This window comes from Pleurodeles waltl, chromosome 1_1 (assembly GCF_031143425.1).
Source record: "Pleurodeles waltl isolate 20211129_DDA chromosome 1_1, aPleWal1.hap1.20221129, whole genome shotgun sequence".
NCBI classification, from domain to species: Eukaryota; Metazoa; Chordata; class Amphibia; order Caudata; family Salamandridae; genus Pleurodeles; species Pleurodeles waltl.
In genome coordinates this window covers 835,091,177-835,112,287 of record NC_090436.1, presented here as the reverse complement: position 1 = coordinate 835,112,287, position 21,111 = coordinate 835,091,177, and the positions used below count along the sequence as shown (strand labels likewise).

Below are 21,111 nucleotides of genomic sequence, written 5' to 3'. Positions count from 1 at the left end.
GTTACAAGCCTGCCACTGTCCCCAGCTTCATTGGTATTGGGGCTGGAAGCAGTGACGACGTCCTTGTTGCTGTGCTCGTGCAAACATAAAACAAAAGGAAAGATTCAATACAACGGCCATTGACAGGTCTACTTTCAGATTGACGTTAGCCAGTTAGCCATCTTGGAAGAGAGCCTTGTCCCCTTCAAACGTTTGAGTTGCTGCGGCAAAATTCATTTTTTCCCCAAATCAAAGACAATTAGCGATGAATTGTTTGTCAGCGAATAATAAATTAGTAGATTACACCAACTAAGTGTAAGTACATAATTTTAATGTAAAAAATGAACAGATGTTGTCAACACAAGAATTGATAGATAATATAGATGTGGTTCGTCTTCTGACATAAAGAATAAAGGTAAAACTCATTTCCTTCTATTTCTCAGACCATATAAATTTGTGAGTAACATAAACAGGAACCCTTCCTATTTCAAATATGGTATAAGCTTTCCCAGACCCGGCAGCGGCCGGACGCCATTTTAGACATCCTGCTCTGTTTGCGCCCTGCCTGCTGGGGGTTTCGTCCTCGTCAGCTTGTCTGCTCCGCCCTCCGCGGCGGTGACTCTAAAGCCCGGGCCGCTGGGAGAGACCTTCAGTTCAGAGGTGGAAGAGGCTGCTGGCGGCGCTCGGTCCGGTGAATGTGAGGACTAGCTCCGGTTGTCAGAGGAGGGAGCGGAGACGCACCGATACCGTGATAGAGACCGCTTATCTTGCTGAGCAACCGGTAGACAGACACAAAGAGTCTGTACCGCCCTCGGAATACTCAAGAGTAAGAGGCGCCTATAAAACTCTTTCTTTGTTTTCGAAGGTGCTACATGGAACAGCCTATTCTGCCCAAATCCTTTGGATGATTCCTCTCGCTGACTGGAGTGACCAGGGATTTCTTAATGTTTTCTGGATTTTGTTTTTGAGTTCCACGTTGTTTTGCCAGGCGTTGTGAGGAGGTACCCCACAGCCTTATATGGAAAACAGGCAAGAGTCTGTTATGGCTCTGGTTGCGAGAGGAACTCGCATTGGTGTGGGGGTGTTAATGATATGGGGGCACCGGGGGCCGCTCTCGCCTTTGTTCTACCGCAGGGTGCCTTGTTAACCGGAAGCGGAGACAAAGGCGCAGCTGATTGAGGCCTTCGCCGTGACTCAGGGTTTTAATACTGTGCAGGAGCCCAGGTGGCGTTTCCCTCGATACTCGGACGCTGGAAGACACAGCTCCCTCAACTTGCGGCCCCGGGGACCGAGTCTGTATAACGTGAGCCCAGCAGCACTTCAAAAGCTTTCAGAAGCTGTTATAATTATTTAGTTATGTAGCGTGTGTGTACTTTGACAGTTGATCATTTTATTGTATATAGGTTCTGTGGAGAGGAAAAAGTTTGCGCGGAGGCGGGCGACTATTGGCTGGCCTGACACTGAGGACAGCATACGTTTCCTGTGAAGCATTTACCTTGGCTTTGTTTCTTTGGTACTGCTAAGGACCTTTTATTTTTGTAGTCAACATTTTAGTAGTGTAAAAGGATCACCGCTTGTATGTTCTTGTCAATTACCCATTGTGTCGCGCTTTTTAATTTTATGAGCCCCGTGCTGTCAGCTGAAGTGGACGTGTTTGATGGCTTCATACCCCGTAGAGGCCAGTAAGGTATTTCAACATGTTATGCTACATAATGCCCTATTTTATTGTGTTTTATTTGTTTCGCGCTTTCTTGAGGCCCCACGACATGAGTTAGCTCTTTATTTCCCGACCATCCTCACCACCTGTGTCCAGGTAGGGGAACACTTGATGTCGCTAACGATTCAGCCATTACCAGTTTTCTTCTCGTTACTCCGTACCGACCTGCAGCACATCCTTCTACGCTAGTAGTTGCATCCTGTGGTCACTGCTCACTTGTAGGGCATACTGTGTCAGCGAGCTGCACGTAGTGACGGCCGCGGTAGCCTCGGGTTGCCTATAAATAGCTGCTGATCTCAGCGTCGGACTGTGATGCGCGCGCAGATTCTCGTGGCCGTGTCACATTGCAGGCTTGTGACAGCATCTGGATGGGCGGTGCGAGCTGCGGCACGTGACCATGCGCGCTCACGCGCTGGACAATGGGACGACTAGGAGCACAGCTGGTCTGTCAGTCACCGTCAGAGGGCGGGAAGCCTCACCTGCCGGCGCCTGTCCCGTACTGCCCTCGGCCAGCGCAGCTGTTTTTCTACCAGGATGTGCCCAGCAGCAATTAGCCACCAAGTGACGGCTCGGAGCACTGCATCTCGCTATAGTACCGTGCGTGCTTCTATTGTTGGTTTAACGCGCTAAGCTTATTGGAGTGCCAGCAAGCAACACATTTTTGGTTATAGTGGATACGAGTAAAGCGTGCATCTTTTTAACTTGTGTTGGCGCATTTAAAGACGAAGCCAACTTGAGCGTTGTGTTTAAGTATTGGACGACCTGCTCAACATATGAGTTTAGAAATGCTGTTTTAGTCAACCCCTTCCCACCACCTGACTCACTTGTAACATACACAGGCTTCTAAAACAATAATTGTCTGTCTGCTGTCAAGGGTGGTTCTCTTGTTTCAGGACTTGGATCAGTGTGAACCCCTCGTTGCTGTTGGTTATATGGATAGTAGTTTGAATGCAAGATTGTTCCGATGCATTATAACTTTTGTGTAGCGCATCATATCGATGAGTCTTCGCAGCGCTTTTTGCAAGTAAGAGGCTAACCTGATCTCCCACAAACCCTTAAGATTCTTTCCTCTTAAGTGGAAAGAATTTGAGTTCTCAAATCGCCTCGTAATTTAAATTCACCCGTGCCTGGGTTGTGACGTGAAGAAGCTAAACATACTTGCATGCCATTTGTGCGGTCATGCCTTCATATGTGTTGGTCAAGGTGGAGTCGTAGTTTTGGGAGCAATCCTGTCTTTACTACTTTATTGAATTCTGAGTGACACATGAAAGGGTTGTGAGCTTTTAGGGTCGGACCTTGGCATGCGCTGACTCTCAACATGTGATCTACTTCTGTTCGCTTTCATCACGCCCATCGCTGTCATTCGTCCTTGGCCTGCCTTTCAAACTTCTTTGGCTTGTTATATAAATGCTTTATATCTGCCCCGCCTTGAGGCTGTTTTTATTTTTTTTATTTTACCGCCTTGAAGACTGACCCCGTTACATGGATTATTGCATGGGTGTCCACACTACTTGGTGTCGGAGCACTACTTTTTTTCATTTGCGCCTCTGCTTTGCACCCAGTGGCAGTATGTTGTTTAGTTCCTCATCCTTGTTTTTGGGCATCCCAGTTGTGTGTGGTTTTTTTTTTTTTTTTTTTTTTTGGCAGTTTTTTATGTAGTGCGAACTTGACTCGAAGATTGTAGCACTTTACATGAGTACCGGTTACATTGCACAAGAACACATTCATTTTTGGTAGGCATGGGGGAATATTAAGTGACTTGCCCAGAATAACAAGAAGTTGATCCAACACAGAAATTTGAACCCTGCCCCCCAGCTCCGAAGTTGACGGCTCTGGCCATTAGGCCGCATCCTCTCCCTTATGCTGTACTCAGTGTGTGTGATGCTTGTACAGCATTTGTATAGAGCATACTTCCTATGTGGGGCACTGAAGCGCTTAGGCACAACTAATTTTATGTGTCACTGTTACCAGTTTGAGAATTGGAATAGTTTAAATTTGCAACCCCTTTCCTAACTTCTCAGGTTTAGCAGTTGAAAAGTATACAAACTGGCACCTTTTTTTAGATAGAAAAATACAAGGGGAACCCCTTAGCACTACTCTCCCTGGCACAGCTACAATGTTCGCTGCCCTTGTGGGAACTCTCCCAATATTGCTTTGTGTGGCGTTCATTTTACAACACATTTTTGCCTGTGATGGTCCTAGTACAATGGGGACCACCACCAAAATGGGCAGAAAGATCAAGTCTTGCTGAGCAAGTCATCTTGTGGGTCACTACACTAGGTTGGGGGGAGGGTTGAATATCATAACCTCTCCCACTATTTATTGTCTTTTTAAGCCCTCTCATGGCAGGAGGTTTTGTTTAAAGCTGGGATTAGTTTGCGTTTTAAGGGCCTTGTTTATAATATTCTTGCAGATCTGCTATGCGTGAAAACGTCGTCCTCTGCTGAATCTTCAAATGGATTATGGTGGTCACTCTGGGCCAGTACCAAGTCAAATGCTTTTAGGGTCAGGGCGATGTTGTGTGTATGTAGCTCGACTTCTCATGCTCGAAAGACCTAGTTTTGCATGGAATGCTTATTCACGACTCTGTGCTCCCAGAGACATTATAGGAGGTGTTTCTAAGGTGGGTTTTGACCACTCTGCCCTAACAGTGTTTGTTGGCCTGTCTTGTTTGCTGGTACAATCATCGCATCTTGTGTCTGGTAAGAACATACTGAAATGTTTAACCTCTTCCACCCCGCACCCCCCGATCCCCCCGTTAATTTAAATGAATCAACTCAATTCAAAACCTTAGAATAGCCGTCTCCCTTCAAATGCAAAGTAGTTGACAGTAATTGTATTATCACACCAGTAAGTATTCTTAGTGCAGTATTCACGATGAGTCGCTACCTGTTACAGTGAGCACTACCCTTATTGAAAACACGTTGTATATTAGCTTAGGGTTTTTTACTGCTTTAAGGAAAGTATTTATTGTACACAGTGCATGAGTCTTATACATATTTCTGAAACACACTGCCCTGACTCATGTTAAGATTTTAGTATGTCAGCAAATTGTTTCATCATAGCATTTTAAGGCCTAGCCGACGTACCTTGTAGTTCACAGGCCTTGGTTATGCTACTGCCTTGTTTTACCTGCAACTGATGTTACTGGTTAGTGCTCGATGTCTGAGTTTAGCACAACATACACTTCTCTCTCCCCTTCTGCCCCACTGGGGGGGACGGAGGGTGGGGGGGGGTTGTTTGTGGGTACTTTAGAGAATGTAAGGATTATTTATATTTTTCTGGTCTAGTGGCTTTTAGCCAGACAAAGCAAACCTAGACTATAATAGCTTGCTTGATTTGAAAGTATGTCAGTGGTCTCAACTCAATTCTGTGTAGGTGTGGTTAGTGGTGGTGTCCCTGTCAATCATTAGACTTGGTTGCCTGCCTGTAACTGCAAAGAACTTTGATTCCTTTTCAGTCATTTTATACTGCAATAAATATTGGAGCCTTCCGAAGGCTCCTATAGGGGTGAGCAATTTATTAAAAAAAAAAAAAAAAAACTACTTGTGTGTGGAACAGGTTGCTTCATTAAATCTACTTGTCCTGTTAAAAAAAAAAAAAAAAAAAAAAAATCTAATTGTGCCATGTGGTGTGCTGACAAATCATGGCAGTAATTCTTTATTGGAGCTCTGGTAATAGCCTATCTGATTATGCCAGGGCCTGTACTATAGTAGGGTTTGAATAATATGTTTCCCAGTTTTGTCCCCCCTCCACAGATCTACATACTGGGCCAAGAAATGGCAGTGTAAGCAATATTATCCAGGTTGGAATACCTCTTTTACCCTGTGCAAAACTATTACCTTGCTTATTTTTAAGGGTTTTCACTAGCTCCTTTCTAATCCTTTCCCATACTGAGAGGTAATTGTGGTGTGTGTGTGGGTTTATTTTCTTTTTTTTTTTTTTTTTTTTTTTTTCCTTCTCACCCCCCTCCTGACTAGTCAGAAGTAAAAACTTCTTCCATGGTTGGAAAAACAGTGATTATAAAAAAAAAAATAGCAAACTTTTAAATGCTTAACAGATTTTCCCATGAGCAAATCTACACCTTTTAATCTTTGCTTTTGCTAAAACAGTTCACAAATATATTTTCTAAAACTACAATTTCCTGGTCTACTTGTGAATTCTTGGAATACGCAAATCTGCACTAATACAAAGATGTATACCACAGGTGCACTTTTGTGGCATTCTTTAGGAATTTGGCCCTAATTAGATCTGGTGTTAACCAAGAAATTTTGTTTTAATAAATGTATCTGTCGGCTGGCTTCACTGACAGTTCCTGCTTGCAGAACCTGCTCCTATTCAGTGCCTGGATACACTCAGATCTGACAAGGTCCATGCTCTACAGATTCACATCACAGAACGATAATCACAATATGCTCTTTCATTAGGAGCATACCTGCACACAAAATAGTTTTGTTCAGTGCCAGGAACTACTGTGGCAATGTGTGTTTTTTTTTTTTTTTTTTTTTTTTTTTTTTTTTTTTTTTTGCAACCATAACATATATTTTTTGCTTTTTGCTAGTAGTTATTAAAACGGGGACGACCCAGCAGCTCCCACAACATTTTACAAAATACACGCATTGTCAAAGCAAATACTGACCACTGACTAGGATCTATTTGCTTTGTCAGTGTTTGTTTATATTCATGTTTCCTATAATCTTGTTGAAGCTGGTTACACTGACTTTTCATTATGAATATCTTTGCATGCATAAATACACTTTTATAAAAAATTTAAAGAAATGGTACTCCATGTTTTGCTAAACTACTTTGAAACCTTTTTTCTACCTGCATTTTTTGTGAACATTTTATTTTGAAAGCAAATAACTTTCAGGCGTTTGTAAAAATGTGCATTTTATTGGAGCATTCTGTGTGCATTATACATTGCCTCATATTTTATTTATATCTATAGTCCATCATTTCTTCACAAAAAGTGCGCCACACTCAACTTAACCGTAAAGTGAGGCACTTTTATTTCCAGATCATCAAAAACAAATGCTCTTTCCTTCCTGACTCGTTTTGGCTGTTAATGTCCGCCTTCCTCATAGGTGTACGATTCCGTTTGAAAATAGCCATGTCATGAACAACCTTCAATTTATATTGTGGCATTAAAGTCAGTCTATTTCCCATTTGCCTAGGCACAAGTCACAAATTCACTGCCGTAGTGTCCTTTACACGGAGAAACTTGGAATATGAAGATATATAGTACTTTATTGGAACCACTGTCAATAGTGCAGTCTGAGCTTCCAGCATTTATTTAGAATACTCACTCTATTAATAAAGGCTTTGCATTAATGAACTGGAAATACAGCATTAACAAATGGACACATTATCTCAGCTGCAGACAAATCCTTTCCCTGCCCTTCAATGTGGTACTGTAAATTAGCAGCTAAAGGGCTTGTAATGCAGGGGATTGGTCCTACTTGTCCCATTGACAAAATACATTTTAAGCTTGTTTTCCTTGACCCCACACACAATGTCCTGCGGTGTTGGGCCATAGGAATTCCACACCCATGCTCCGAGCATGCCTGCTATGAATGGGGGAAGGAGAGCAGTTTTCAGTTCTTTTGAAACCTCTATTTCTGCTCTGAGAATGTTAAGTTTGCAGTTATCCTTAAGGGAATGCTCTTTGATTAAAATATAGGGAAGTAACATTTCAGTTAAGATGTGGTTTTGGTAAGAGAAAACGTGTTTCATAGCACACGTCCCCTCAGTAAGGTTATTTCTGTGCCCACAGTGTTGGTGGCAGTGCTGTACACCAAATTGAATTTGGGACACAACTGTTAACTGGAAACGTAGAAATGTATGCATAAGGTGATAGCTGGCGCTCCACATGATCTAAAATCCAATTGTGATGGTTAATCCCTGTTGTGCCAAAAACTACAAAGTGTACAATGGAGACTTGAGCAAATTGCTAATAGAGCTGCCTGAATTTTAGATTATTCCTCCGTAAATGTGGTTCTTAATTCTTCCAAGAGCTACAGTGACTCACTACTTCCCACCCATATGCTAACTTAAGAGCTTGACTCTTCCTCGCAGTATGTGGGTGAACACTACGTAAATAAAGGAAGAACAGTGACAACAGTACATAAGCTCATCAAGTACCTCTTGTTCTACCTTCATGGTGAAGGAGCTATGGAATCAGCGTGGTGAGAACTGTGGAAACTAGGCACAAGATCCTTCTTGTTGCAGTCATTATAGGAGATCCCTGCGTAAAGTCACTACTTTTATATCATATCTGTTCATCCTGAAGTCTGATGTTGGCTGGTAGTGTTTAAACGGTGCTTCTACCTTTCCAATCTCCTTGGAAATGGGAGCGGAGCTGGGGGTAGGTTTGGCCATCCTTGGGCCAATTAGCATTTTAACCTGCCTTCACTCGGAGAACTACAGATAACCAGATAATGTTTTTTTTTTTTCTTTCTTTTTCTCACCATTATAAGGTATCCACCTACACCATTTTGTGGTGGCATGTGATTTGTAGTCTCTGGAGACACATAAATTAAGATTCCAGGCACTGTTGACTGAGGAACAAATAGATCTTGCAATAGTTCAGTAGTGATTTCAACCAGCAAGAAACACGTTGACCCACCGACCTATCAGATCATAGTTTCTCCTGATAGCAACCATCTTAATCAGACATGTGGAATCCTTTATTTAAAAAACCCTCCCTGAGGACCACTTAGTCTATTTTAGCCTGTACTTTCCTCGACGTTCAGTTTTCTACACCATTAGCCCCACACCCACTTCATACGGTATTCCACATAAAAGGCCTCTGGCAAAGAGCCCCCTTGTGGGTGCCTATCAGGCATTGCAGTGCCAGCCTGCCGAGGAGCATGCCCTATGATTACATTTGACACCCTGCAGGTGTGAAGGCTCTAGCTCATTTCATAACTGTAACTATTTCTTTAATTTTCATCTTTTCTATAAAAGGAACTGCATACCTTTGCGACATTTTGTCTATTTAGGACCTCGTATGCTGGACCTATATGCGCTCCTGGTCCCCACTCTTTGTAAATTGCATCTCATCCAACCAGTTTGTTCAGAGGCTGCCCGAAGCGCAGCACAGCCAAGATAGAATTCCTGTTCTTAGCATACAGTTAGAAGTGGCAAAAACAAGGCACCTTCTAAGCACTGACTGCTTCGAACCCCATGCCAGGTAACTTGTACACCAACATCACCTTCCATGAGCAGAGGACCAACAAAGACAGCCTGGTAGCAACTTACTTCTAAAGAAAACGAAACTTGTTTTCTCCTGAAAGTGACTTAAGGACTACTGTTCAGCCGTCATACTTTTGTATCTGGGTGGTGTTATCACCCTACTTAATGTCTTACTAACACCAAGATCCCTTAAGGGCATCATACATGCTGCAGCACGTTTGGCTGGAGCTCCATCATCACCCTTTCTGGCCTATAACCTCTTCAAACCCATAGGCCTCTTTTACATAAGTACCCTGACCATCATCCCTGCTTACTTTGTGAGCAAGCTCAACGTCTTTGCCTCTGGGGACACTTAGCAGGGTCACCATCAAACTGGAGTCTAGAATCAGTTGTGTTTTTTTATTTTTTTATTTTTTTTTAAACCTTTTATTTATTTTATTGCATCAATAAACAAAGCCCTGCGGTATGTCATTTTATCTGGTGCAATCCATGGCAACTAAAGTGAGCTTTCAGGGAATAGCAAAGGTTTTGATGCTCAGCGCACCGAAAATCTAATGGTATAGTAAATGCTAAACATTCTCTCCATTAGCATTCTAGGACGTTTAACAAGGGGTGATAAAGATATTGAACACATCCAGTAATGCAGGAAGTTCCATCCAACTCCATTCCGACCCCCTGCGCAAAGGAATCGGTGAATACCAACCCGTACATAAACTATGCATTAAAAAAAGGGATTTGGGGAACAAAATATTAGGTATGCTCTATGCACCAAGCCGATTGAGAGAGAGAGAGCCCTGTTTCCATAATCGGGGCCGCTGGAACGATTAGGTGCTGCAGCATTTTTTGCTTAGTTATAGATTTCCTGCATTTGCCACATAATCAATCACCTGATGCATAATATGCAGATCTTAACAAAAGAAAAATTATTCTAGCTAAAAGTTTTAAAAAGTTAATAAGGACGCAAGTTGTAACCATCTAACACTCCACTTTGGTCGTTATACAGCACTGGACCTATTTTTGTGGATAGGCTTTTGCTGTGCAAATAATTCATACATTCATTCAGTGGCAGATATTGTGCAGCATGCTAGATGGGTACAGTCTGCCTCTGCAAAGCCAAAAGATTGGGAAAAAATCTGACTTTTTGTCTTCCTGTGCAATGCCACTTGTTCTTTAAGGTTGTACTCTCTTCTGAGGGCTGATCGGTGTTCTGTCACATATCTAGGTTAACTACATGATCCTGGGTGTGTGCAGTAAACTTCCAGAATGAGCATTACCATTGTGAAGCACGCGGGTTTTGAACATAAATAGTCTACACTACTACTTCATGTTGCTTTGATTGCCCTTCATTCCAAAGTGCCTTCTTCACGTGTGTGGCAGTGGTGGCTGCTTGATTGAGGACATACGTGTCTAGTGTCAAATTGGAACCCAAAATCAAAAACTTATGCCCATTATTGTAAGCTGTCTAGTGGTTTGTAGTGCTGAAGCTTTAACATAAGAATCTGCTTTTCGTTCTGTACGAAGGAATTATGTCAACGTTTTTTTTATTTGATGTGTAATTCCAGAAAGGGTTTCCTTTGGAGGAGAAACTTTTTGTATGAAATACCTAATTGAAGCACAGGTTAGTTGCCTCAAGTCTCCTCACTTCCAAGGTCGGTGGCCTTTTGTATCTGTCAGACACAACTACATGAGGCACCACACCAAAGTGCATCACCCTATACCCCCAATTTGCTTCCAGAGAAGTGCATGCATCATGAAATATAGCAGACAGTGAGACTAGGCTTTTCTTTTTCTTCAACTTAATCCTTTTGGGTAATGTAATGATTATTGTGTTGAGCGTGCAAATGTCCATTTGTGTCTTGGCGTCTGCTAGGAGTAACAGTATATACATTTAATTGGGCAACATAGATGGGCGGGTGGGGGGGTAGATTTTATGTCTTCTAAAACAAATAAAATTAGGTTGGGGCTTTGATATGTTAGGCATTTTGTTCCAAAGTTTCCAAGTGGAGGAACTAAAGCTTCTGCCACACCAGGATTCTTTGTTTGTTTTAGGTGTTTCCACTGTAATCAAGGTGCCTGATTGTAGAGCTACCCTAGGCGTGTATCATTTTGAATTTTCTTTTAAGGTACTCATGACTTGTGTTGTGAAGGGGTTCGTGAGCAGTGCAGTGCCTTAAAGGCTACTTGCTTCCTGATGGGGAGCCAGTGTAGCTCCAACAATAGGTGTGCAACAGATTTACATTTTGGGATTCTCAAAGAGGTGAGTTGCTGCGTTTTGTGAAATGTGGAGTTTATCAGATCTTTGATGGATGCCCATGTAAAGAGCATTACAGTTACCTATCCTGGAAAGCACGAGGGCAAATTCAGTAGGACCAAACTCTGCTACCTAGTCATGGCCCACCTACGTATCCTCTCTTGAGACTACCTTCATCCCTAAATCCTCAAACACAGGGAGGATATTAAAGAAGCAAAAATCTATTTTATCTTAAAGTACTTGGAGTAGAGCAAAGGAACACTGCCAGGATGGTCACTTGTACAGTGTGCACACAGCAATGAGTTTATTTTTATATTTTATTTTTTGCATATTAAAATATGCAGTGAATTATCCTAAAATCTAGGCTTTTGAGCAGCCGCGATTCTGGCAGCATTGACTTTGCAAATTTATGACGTTGCTGCTGTTTGTCTAACCTTTAAGTTATTCTTTCACCTGTTGTGGACATTAATTCAAATAGCACAGCCGTCCTATAGTAAGTGGAAGTCACTTTGTGTAATTTGAATCAATCGACCATTGGTTCAAAGCATGAAGCCTGCACAGCACATTAGCTATCATGACTGCCCAAGTCAGTACAGTCACTACTTCATGCTTCTATACCGTTAAGATGCTGAGGAAGATTTTCGAAATTGCTCCCAATTAGCACACACAACTGTTGCACAGACCTTGGTCACAAGCAAGCTGAACTATGGAAATACCCTCTCTGCTGGGGGAATCAACAAAAAAAAAAACCTCACCAGAAGTTGCACAACTCAGCAGCCAGAATTGCTGTCAACCTCAGGGGTTGCACTTATTACACCACCTGAATAATTCCCAGTGGCTCCCCGCTGACAAACGAGCTCCAGTAAAAACTCTTTACTCATGCTTTCAAGACAACACTGGCCCAGCATAACTTAATATTATCCGCTTTGACAAACTTTGCTGACACCTTCTTGTCCAGACTCCTGCTTGCAGAAATGCCACATATGGAGAAAGCATCCAGTGGTTGATGCTTCTACACTCTCCTAAAGTGTGGAGCGACATGCAGCTAAATGAGTCTCCTCGTCCCTTGAATTCAGTAAAAAATTGAAGACCTAAGCTCATAACTGGTCGGTGTCAGGATATCATCCCAGGTGATGGTGCGCTCTAACAATCTGCATAGTATCTCTCCTAGATGTGGAAGTGGACAATCTGAGCAGAACTGTAACAACATAAATGGGTGACACAATAGTCGAAGTTTCCACTCAGTGGTTAGGATCCTCATGTAAAACACTCGCAGGGATAAATGCATGACTGCTACTAGAAGACTCAACTGCCGAACTCTTGAGTGTCATTTTTGATCAGTTTAGCAGGTTAATGTCTGTTCTATTTCTTCTCTTTATAGGAGTTATTTCTTACACAATGAGGCCTGAAGATATTAAGGCAATGATCCTCATTGCCATCTAAATGGTGAGGATTCTGTTTACCAATGGCAAGGGGGACACTTATTCTGTGTGAACAGAATTACTTAGCTAAGATTTCTGTCTGAATCCTAATTATAAGATCCTCTTGCTGTATTCGAGACCTGGCCCCTACAGAGTTTCCATAGACAGCACACCTTCTAAGAGGCAAACTCATGCTGAAGTACGAAGTTGGAAACTTTTTATCCAAAGATGTTGCAGCATTGGTTTCTCACCACTCCTTTTGGCATTTAAGTTCTTGATTGTTGCTGGATCTAAGATGGACACCACTGGGTTTCATTTGACCTTTTGCTAAGTGTAGTTTCTAAAGCAAATTAGTTGAGTGGTTGGGTGGGGATATACAAGTATGAGTTTGGACTGTAATTTCATTCTTGCAGAATGATCTGTAGGTAGGGTTTGTTTGAAGCTTGCAGCCCTCCTACACCTGTGTTGGTTACAGAATGTGAGGCAGTGTGTCCTTTATAAGACATGGTGTTTTTGAAGCTGTTGTACCCTCCTATGTTGAATAACTTTTTTTAATGTGTTTTTTTTTATTTATTTTTTATTACAACTAGGATTAACACTGCATAGATTACGTCTAAGCAGCCAATACCCTAATGAGACTGTATACTACATTAATATATACAGTAGCAAATTAATAGACCACTTCTATTTAAGCTGCAGGGCTTTTAAACAAGAAAAGCCACTAATATGGCACTCAAGAAAGATCGCCATTAGAGTGGTGTCTTGGCTGTGGTATGTTCCTTTTCTGATCAGTTACCTTGATTATGACTCGAACAAAAAGTGGCCATGCTTTATGCTTAACCTTTCCTCACTTGTTCTTCAGTCCTGTTTTTCATGAAATAACTTTCACCCCAGAATGTCTGATTTGTGTGTGGTTATTTTTTTTATTTTTTTTTTTATTTTTATTTTTTCTTCTCTCCCCTCTCCTCTGAATGTTTGATCTGCAAACCTCACGTTATTACTTTTTTACCAATCACGCACGGTAATGCCTTGTATGGATAGACTTACCATACCTGTTTATGCACATGGTTAGCATTCGTACTGTTAGTTCTGTCTTTCCAGAAATAATGGTGGGAGCAAAGTCCTGGACAGCCAACATTGTGCGAGGGTCGTATTATGCAGCTTATCCCAGGATTCTATTGAAGGTCCACAATATGTCCAGGATAGACCACTATTACGCTAGGAATACCCATAATATTAGGAATGCTCAGTCATGTGCCCCACCCCAGTTCATTCTGTTGGATGTGTGCTTTCTTTTTTTTTTTGTTCGTGTTTTTTTTTGTTCCATTTATTTTTTTACCACATTATTTCTACAGATACCAAAGCTGTTAATGCATCAGAACAGGTGTTGCACCAGGTTTCTGGACTCCATAGATAAAAGGAGGTTCGAATCTAGAAAAGATGGTCTCTGTATTCTGTAACTTAATAGGTACTAGGTTTGTCTCAACAGCACAGTGAATGCCCCGCTGCCAGTTAAAAAAAAAAAAAAAAAAAAATTACATGGAGGGGCTTGGCTACCTCAAAATAACTTTCTCTCACTTGATGCCATTTGCCATGTTTATTTATGACATTTCATGAAGTGCCTCCTTTGAAATGCATATATATATATATATATATATATATATATATATATATACTTATATATATATATATATATATATATACTTATATATATATTGTCTGTGTTTGGCATGTTGGTGGATCATTACATGGCTCCTGGGTGGGTTGTTATACTAGATATCTATGAATTCCTGCTATCATCTTATCACACTTATCTACCCATCATCATATGTCATGCCTCTATCAATCTATCCTCCATTTCCACTTTGACTCATCCCAAATCCCTTCTACTACTCATCTCCTAAATAACTCTGCCTAATCTCTTCCCTCTGCTTCCACATCTAACTCACCAAACCTCACTCTACTACTGTGACCTCCCACACAACCCTACTAAATTCTCCCTCATTTATCTCACCCTGCTACTATGCTCTCCCTAACCCTTCCACATACTATTCCCTCCTCCACCCCCTTTACTCATCCCAAGCCTTTGGGTTGAGTAAATGAAGAATATACTCCCAATTAACACTTCTGGATTTCTTTCCTCCTCCACCCCTCCATTACTCCAGTCAATTTAACTAATAAACTCTCATATCCGGGACTCAAATTAACTCATAATACTAAAACTGTACTCATTATTTCCCGATACTAATCCATCACTCATCGAAAAGCGCGTCAATGCCTTGTCAGGGGTAGTAAGCGCTATATAAATGCGATTACAATACAATTTCAGTATATGTACACACAAACACATGCAGTCAAAACAGTTCCGATGGCAGTTGCTACTAGCCTCTAAAGCAGAGGGCTTCAAACTGATGCACGACAACCCCTTGTCAAAATTTTGAAGGCACAAGGACCTCCTCCCGACAAATTCCTAAAACCTGGTACACAGACAAAACACCACCACCACCAATTCCCACAGCAAATCATTCTTATGGTCAGGAAATATTAAACCGTGTTTAGCAAACCAAATTAGTGGGCGACTGGTTGAGTGTTAGAGGCTTACCACATCCCACAGCTCAAACAGAAAGTCTCAAAGTATGACCCCAAAAGGCAAAGTAGTCCTCCCCCCCCCCCCCCCCCAACCCCCCCACCCACAAAAAAAAAAAAAAAAAACCACACAATTTGGCAAAACTTATTTGGATAATAATACCTTTCTGAACTAATCTAATGGATGTGCCTGTTTTTTCTCCAGAGTGGCGGTCATTTTGTGTTTGCACCACATTAATACCAGTTTAACTCCCACATCTAGCAATAAGCAAGAAACAGGTGACCAGTCCTGCTTTGCAAAGGACCTTCTACTGCGCAGCAACATACGAGGCTGCTTTTTTTTTTTTTTTTTTTTAAACGTTTGCGCTATACACAAATATGGTAAAATCATCTGATTATGGCAAGTCTAAATATGTGACAATCACCGCACAACCACATCATTTCAGTGGCCCTGGGTATAATGTCTAATACATGGGCTGCAACTTTAGTGAATGGTATTCAAGGAGAACCGTACTATATTTCATGGGATGCTGACGGCTTGGCTTTCAACAGCTGCATAAACTGGTTGCGAAGCATCTTTCATCATAATTAAAAATTATTATTTACAGTCATTAATGATGAACTGTAAGGTCAAAGCAGGATGCTTTATTTGTAGGAGAGGAAGTGGTCCTTAAATCTTCTTTCAAATTTTTTCTAAAGTTTTTTTGTTTTTTAAATAAAAATTTATTGAAAACAAGCACCTATTTTTGAAAAAAAGAGACTCCTGGTCATATTAGTTTGCTGCTGTTGTGGACTTCAGTTTTTTAGGTCTACCACTGTCAGATAGTGACATAAAATAATGGGCAACTTAAATGAAAAGAAGTTGAGTCTGTGGGAGATGCACTATAGTACATTATGAAACCTCTATTAATTGATGCACTGCAGGTCTGTGTGTAACCAGAGGGCCATATACCTATATCTTGGTTGGTGCAGCGAAGAATAGTGACAAGTATGTTTAGTGCTACGAGGCACAGCATTTGACAGAAAGCACTGAATATGTAAGTCATTATTTTATATTCGCATTACACACATTATAAAATAGGACTACTACAAAATGTGCAAAACGTTTGATCATAAAATGGTGCTTCTCCAAATATAGATTTTAGTAATACCCAGACCACAGTAATGCAGTAATTTTTAAATAACCTAAACACTACGTAAATACAATTACAAAGCATGCACTTCACAGCTCAGTTAACTTTTTTTTACTACCACTCAAAAAGAATAAATCTGTCATACAAAGCTTCCAGTGATTCGATCAATTATAGCAGAATGGCTCATAAGCATACTTTACATTTGTATATTATTATTTACACTTGCAAATTAACTCGTAGCGAATACTTGCATTTCTTTCAGGTAAAGCAGGCACTCTGGCAAAAACGCTTGTTTAGATGTCTGCCCTTCCCTCCGTTTCACCTAACAGGAGACCCACTGAACGACATTTTAGCTCAAGCCACTCTTTCCAAAAATAAAGACGTTTTGGACTGGAGGCAGAAGTTAAGCTGCAGAATGCGCACCCCCCCCCCCCCCCCCTCCCTTCCCATGACTCCACAAACCACAGATTGAAGACCTCTGCTCTAACGTTATTGTGCAGCCCCCACAATAAAGTAGAGTTTTCAATTGTTCCATTGATGCGTTACTAAAAGCACTGATGTGACTGAAATATTTCACACTGAATCACTGTACTGGAATTTGTCCAGAACTTTCTAACTTACGGATCTGCTTCACTGGTGTCGACACCCATCCTGATTCTGGTTTTCTAGCTACGAAAAACAAGCGTTTGCGGTGCCAACAAGTCAGGCGTTAACGTGCCAATTCAAGTAAGGACATGCACAAATGTTCTTTAGAAGATTAGTCCAGACAGTATTTGCAAATGCCGGGGGTAGAAAGAGGTAGCAAAAACCTGCTGAGTAAAGAACGAAGGTAAGAGACTGAACTGACTACACTCCATCAAACAGTTGTCACTTTTCAGACGTCAAATAGCCACATATGCATTTCAAAGGAGGCACTTCATGAAATGTCATAAATAAACATGGCAAATGGCATCAAGTGAGAAAGTTATTTTGAGGTAGCCAAGCCCCTCCATGTAATTTATATATATATATATATATATATATATATATATATATATATATATATATATATACACACACATACAATCCAGAACCATGGGTAAAAAAATACTTAGTCACACAGGTTTAAAGTGTGTGTGTGTACTCCACTGCCACGATACATATCCTCCAAAGAAACTATAAATGGAAATATACACATATTCTGAAACAATATTTATCAACATAGGCGTATGCAGTTCATAGTTGTTTGAATATGGTGGTTATGACGGAAAGAGACAACTCTTGAGTAGTTTTCTGAAGACAAAGTTATTTGTGGCTGTTATAGTTGGGGGGGGGGGGGGGGTTGGGTAATGAATTCCGTAGTTTGGCTGCTTGGACGGAGAAGGATGTACCACCTATAGTCTTTTTTTCTTGTATGGTGGTGTTCTAAGGCGGGGGTCCCAATCTTGAGCGGAGGTTTCTTTGTTGGATGCCATACTTGAATATCCTATTCTGTTTCTATAAACGATACAAACTACTCATAAGCACTTTTAATATCGGGTGTTGCTTATGTGCACTTTAATAGTAATGTTTTCTTTCCCCTGGAAAAGGGGAACTGGCCTTGCTAGTAGTTCGGATTCCCTGCTGATTGTAGTAAGCGTTTAATTCTGTAAACTGTCTAGGACAATTCTGCTAAACCATTTTTGGTGCTTTTAATTAGAGGACAAATCAGCAGTGTAACCTCCACGTGGATGCTGTCGCTGTCTAGCACCGCTACCACAACAAAAAATGGTAACTTTTCGGTACTGATGGATGTTGCACCACCATTATATTGCTCTGTGTGGGGGTTTTCCTGCTAAGGCTTTACATATTTAGTTGTACGGGGAGGGGGCGGGGACTTGAACTTATGCAACTGTTATTGCACCTCATGAAGCTCGTACCTGGCCATGCTATTTGTGCTTTACGTGACATAGCTTGTGAGAGGGGATGTCCTGGTGTACTTTGAGACTTTGCTAGGCGTATTGGCGACTCTGGGAGCAGTCTGGTTTGCTGGTCGGCCAGATTTAAAGGACGGTCATGTTGCATGCCATATTCAAGTGTCTGAAACTAACTTGTTGCCTCAAACTAGTGTTTCTTTTGTCACCTTCGTTTTGCTTCATGATGACATTTGCATTTAGCCTTTAATCGCGATATCTGATATTGAGCCCCCTGCTGGAAATCTGGCACAATGATGACCTGGGGTGTCTTTTGTCTTTCCTTCCTTGAATGTCTAGTTTCTCAATACTGACTAGATCCAATATCTTTGTTTTTTCTGTTTTACAGCACAATGGCTCAGGAGACCAACCAAACACAAGGGCCCATGCTCTGTAACACGGGCTGTGGCTTTTATGGGAATCCTAGGACAAATGGAATGTGCTCGGTGTGCTACAAAGAACATCTCCAGAGGCAAAACAGTGGCAGAATGAGTCCCATGGGTGAGTTTCTCTAAGGACAGCTAAACATTCAAACTAGCCTTTTATTTGTGCCATTCACAAATCGGTAAATGCCACCCACTGAACATGTGTAAGGTCTGGATTTCCGTGCCTAGACGGGTTTTGAAGGCAGTGTATGGATCTATGAAGCACAAGTTAAACTAGAATGTTTCCGTTCTTACTAAAACTTGGCATTACATCTTGACAGAAATCTGACTGCTAGCCTGTTAATCTTATATCTGCAGGTTCAGCTAGTGGTTCAAACAGCCCTACCTCAGATTCATCTGTACAGCGAGTAGAAAATGTAAGCAACTGTGAAGGTGCTGCTGGCAGCACGTCCGACAAATCAAGGTAATTGTAACCTTAGCAAGGTCGTTTTGCATCACTTATTTTTGGGATATGTTTGTTACGCTGCAATATCTAATTCTTCTGTTACACTGTAGCAGGACCACTTTGTGCTGCAATATCTAATTCTTCTGTTACACTGTAGCAGGACCACTTTGTTACAAGCGTGTAAGAGCTTCTTTCTGACTTTGTCCTTGTGCGTACAGTGTAATCCGTGTTTTTCTATTTGTACTCCTAGCAACACTTAAACAGGCATATGCAGTGGGTTTCGCATTTGCTCGAGTTGGAGCCAATAGCGTTGTAAACTTATAACCAGACTTTTCTTGCCACACACATTGACAATGAAAAGTAGTACAGAATCACGCAAGTGAGGTAATTCAAAGAGCCATGGCATCAGCGTGAAGCAGCTCACAAGGGAAAAGAAGTTTGCTCGCAGTCAAATTTCGGCAAAAGTGCAATTATCCATGTAACAGGGGAGATGTCCAAGACTGGACCAAGGTAAAGCATTAACAAACGAAAATCTAGGGTTTTTCAAGGGCAAACCCATGAATGAGTGATAGTGGTGGGCATACAGTGGGCGTGGTTAAAAGCCCAGATATGCATTGGAAAAGTAGCTTGCGCACTGCTATGTGAGTCCTAAGAAAAAGGCTGTACTTTTGGTTTCTAAATTGATGACTTCACATCTACCCCCTGAGGATGAAGTAATGGATCTGCAAAGGGCTAGGCTATGTAAAGTGTGGATGCAATAAAATTAAATTGCATCAAAATAACTGGTACAAGAGGACATAAGTTAGCAGTTATATTAAAAACATTTAAAAAAAAAAAAAAAATTGCATCTCACCACATTGTACAGATGTACAGCTCAACTGAAATCTTTATCTGAAAACAATGTATATCCTGGTGAAAGCTTCAGATTTTAGCTTCCCCCAATTCCCCAAACTTTGAAGCACTAAAAGTTGGGTAGGATAATACCTCTAAACTATTTAGGCCATCTGAGGTAAACCGTAATTGTAAACCAGTTCACGTTTGTATATCCCTTTATTGGCCCTTGAAAGTTCCAGTCAGACTACTTTTTTCAATGTTTTTCCTGAACATATTAACAGTTGAGAAAAATAATGAATAAGCTGGCAATAAGGACAGGCATTTACACCATTCAAACTCAACATGAGACAAATAATTTCAAACGAACTGGGGGAGCGTATGCCAAGGTATCTTTCCACAAGACTGATTTTAATATTGACTATAGGTTTTAGAGGACGAGTATTTTTGCTCAACCATACAGTGCAGGAGCAATAACAATACACCTTAAGTGATTGACCATCTTGCACTTTCTGTGCATGTTGTGCGTGTGTTTTTTGTTGTTGGTTTTTTTTTTGGGGGGGGGGGGGGGGGATTGTTGTAAAAGACCAATTCCTGTAGATCTCAACTTGGAAAGCTGAAATGAGTCTTGGTACCCATGACAAGTTGTTAAATACTCCTCCCCAGTATACTCTTACTACCACCTCATTTCCTCTTCTCTCCCATTTAAAAGAAAAAGGACCTGGGAGCCTTAACACCACAGGCTCACACGATCATTATTGTAGGTTACCTTATTTACAGAAAGATTATGTGCAAGTGAAAGAGGCTAGAATGTATAGTGTTGCTTCTGTAAATCATTAGGAGGGAGTGACATTAATACTAGATCATCCACATATAACAAGGTGGAAAACTCCCTTGATCCAAATTTAGGTGGAACTGAAAATCCGACAGAATATAACAAAGGAGCTGACATACAACCTTGTTTGAGGCTATATTCTGCAAAAATTTCAGTAGACCATTTCCAGTGCCTAGAAGTACTTGCAGCCAAATAATAATTTATACCGGGAGTAACTATTCATACAGGAAGCCCAGTCTCTCAATCGTATCCCAAAGAGTTGGATGATCAATGGAGTCAAAAGCACTAAAGAAATTAAATGTTACATACCTTCATTTGTTACTTCACATACTTATCACTGATCATATAAACATGCAAATATTGTGGAGCAAACCTGACTGTTTGCTAGGCAATAACTGAGCA

At 41.1% G+C, this 21,111-nt stretch overlaps 1 protein-coding gene across 2 annotated transcripts in view; it reads left to right on the top strand.

Moving 5' to 3' along the window:
• The first annotated feature begins 630 nt into the window (after window positions 1-630).
• ZFAND5 (zinc finger AN1-type containing 5) overlaps window positions 631-21,111 on the top strand; it is a 38,250-nt gene continuing 17,769 nt past the window's right edge. The window contains exons 1-3 of one of the 2 annotated variants that reach the window (XM_069228952.1): window positions 631-805; window positions 18,562-18,713; window positions 18,956-19,061. In XM_069228952.1, the coding sequence (XP_069085053.1) occupies window positions 18,566-18,713; window positions 18,956-19,061 (254 nt within the window). In that variant the 5' untranslated portion in view covers window positions 631-805; window positions 18,562-18,565. Of the gene's footprint in view, window positions 806-2,097; window positions 2,294-18,561; window positions 18,714-18,955; window positions 19,062-21,111 lie in introns of those variants that run through there. The other variant, XM_069228960.1, reaches the window with a different exon arrangement.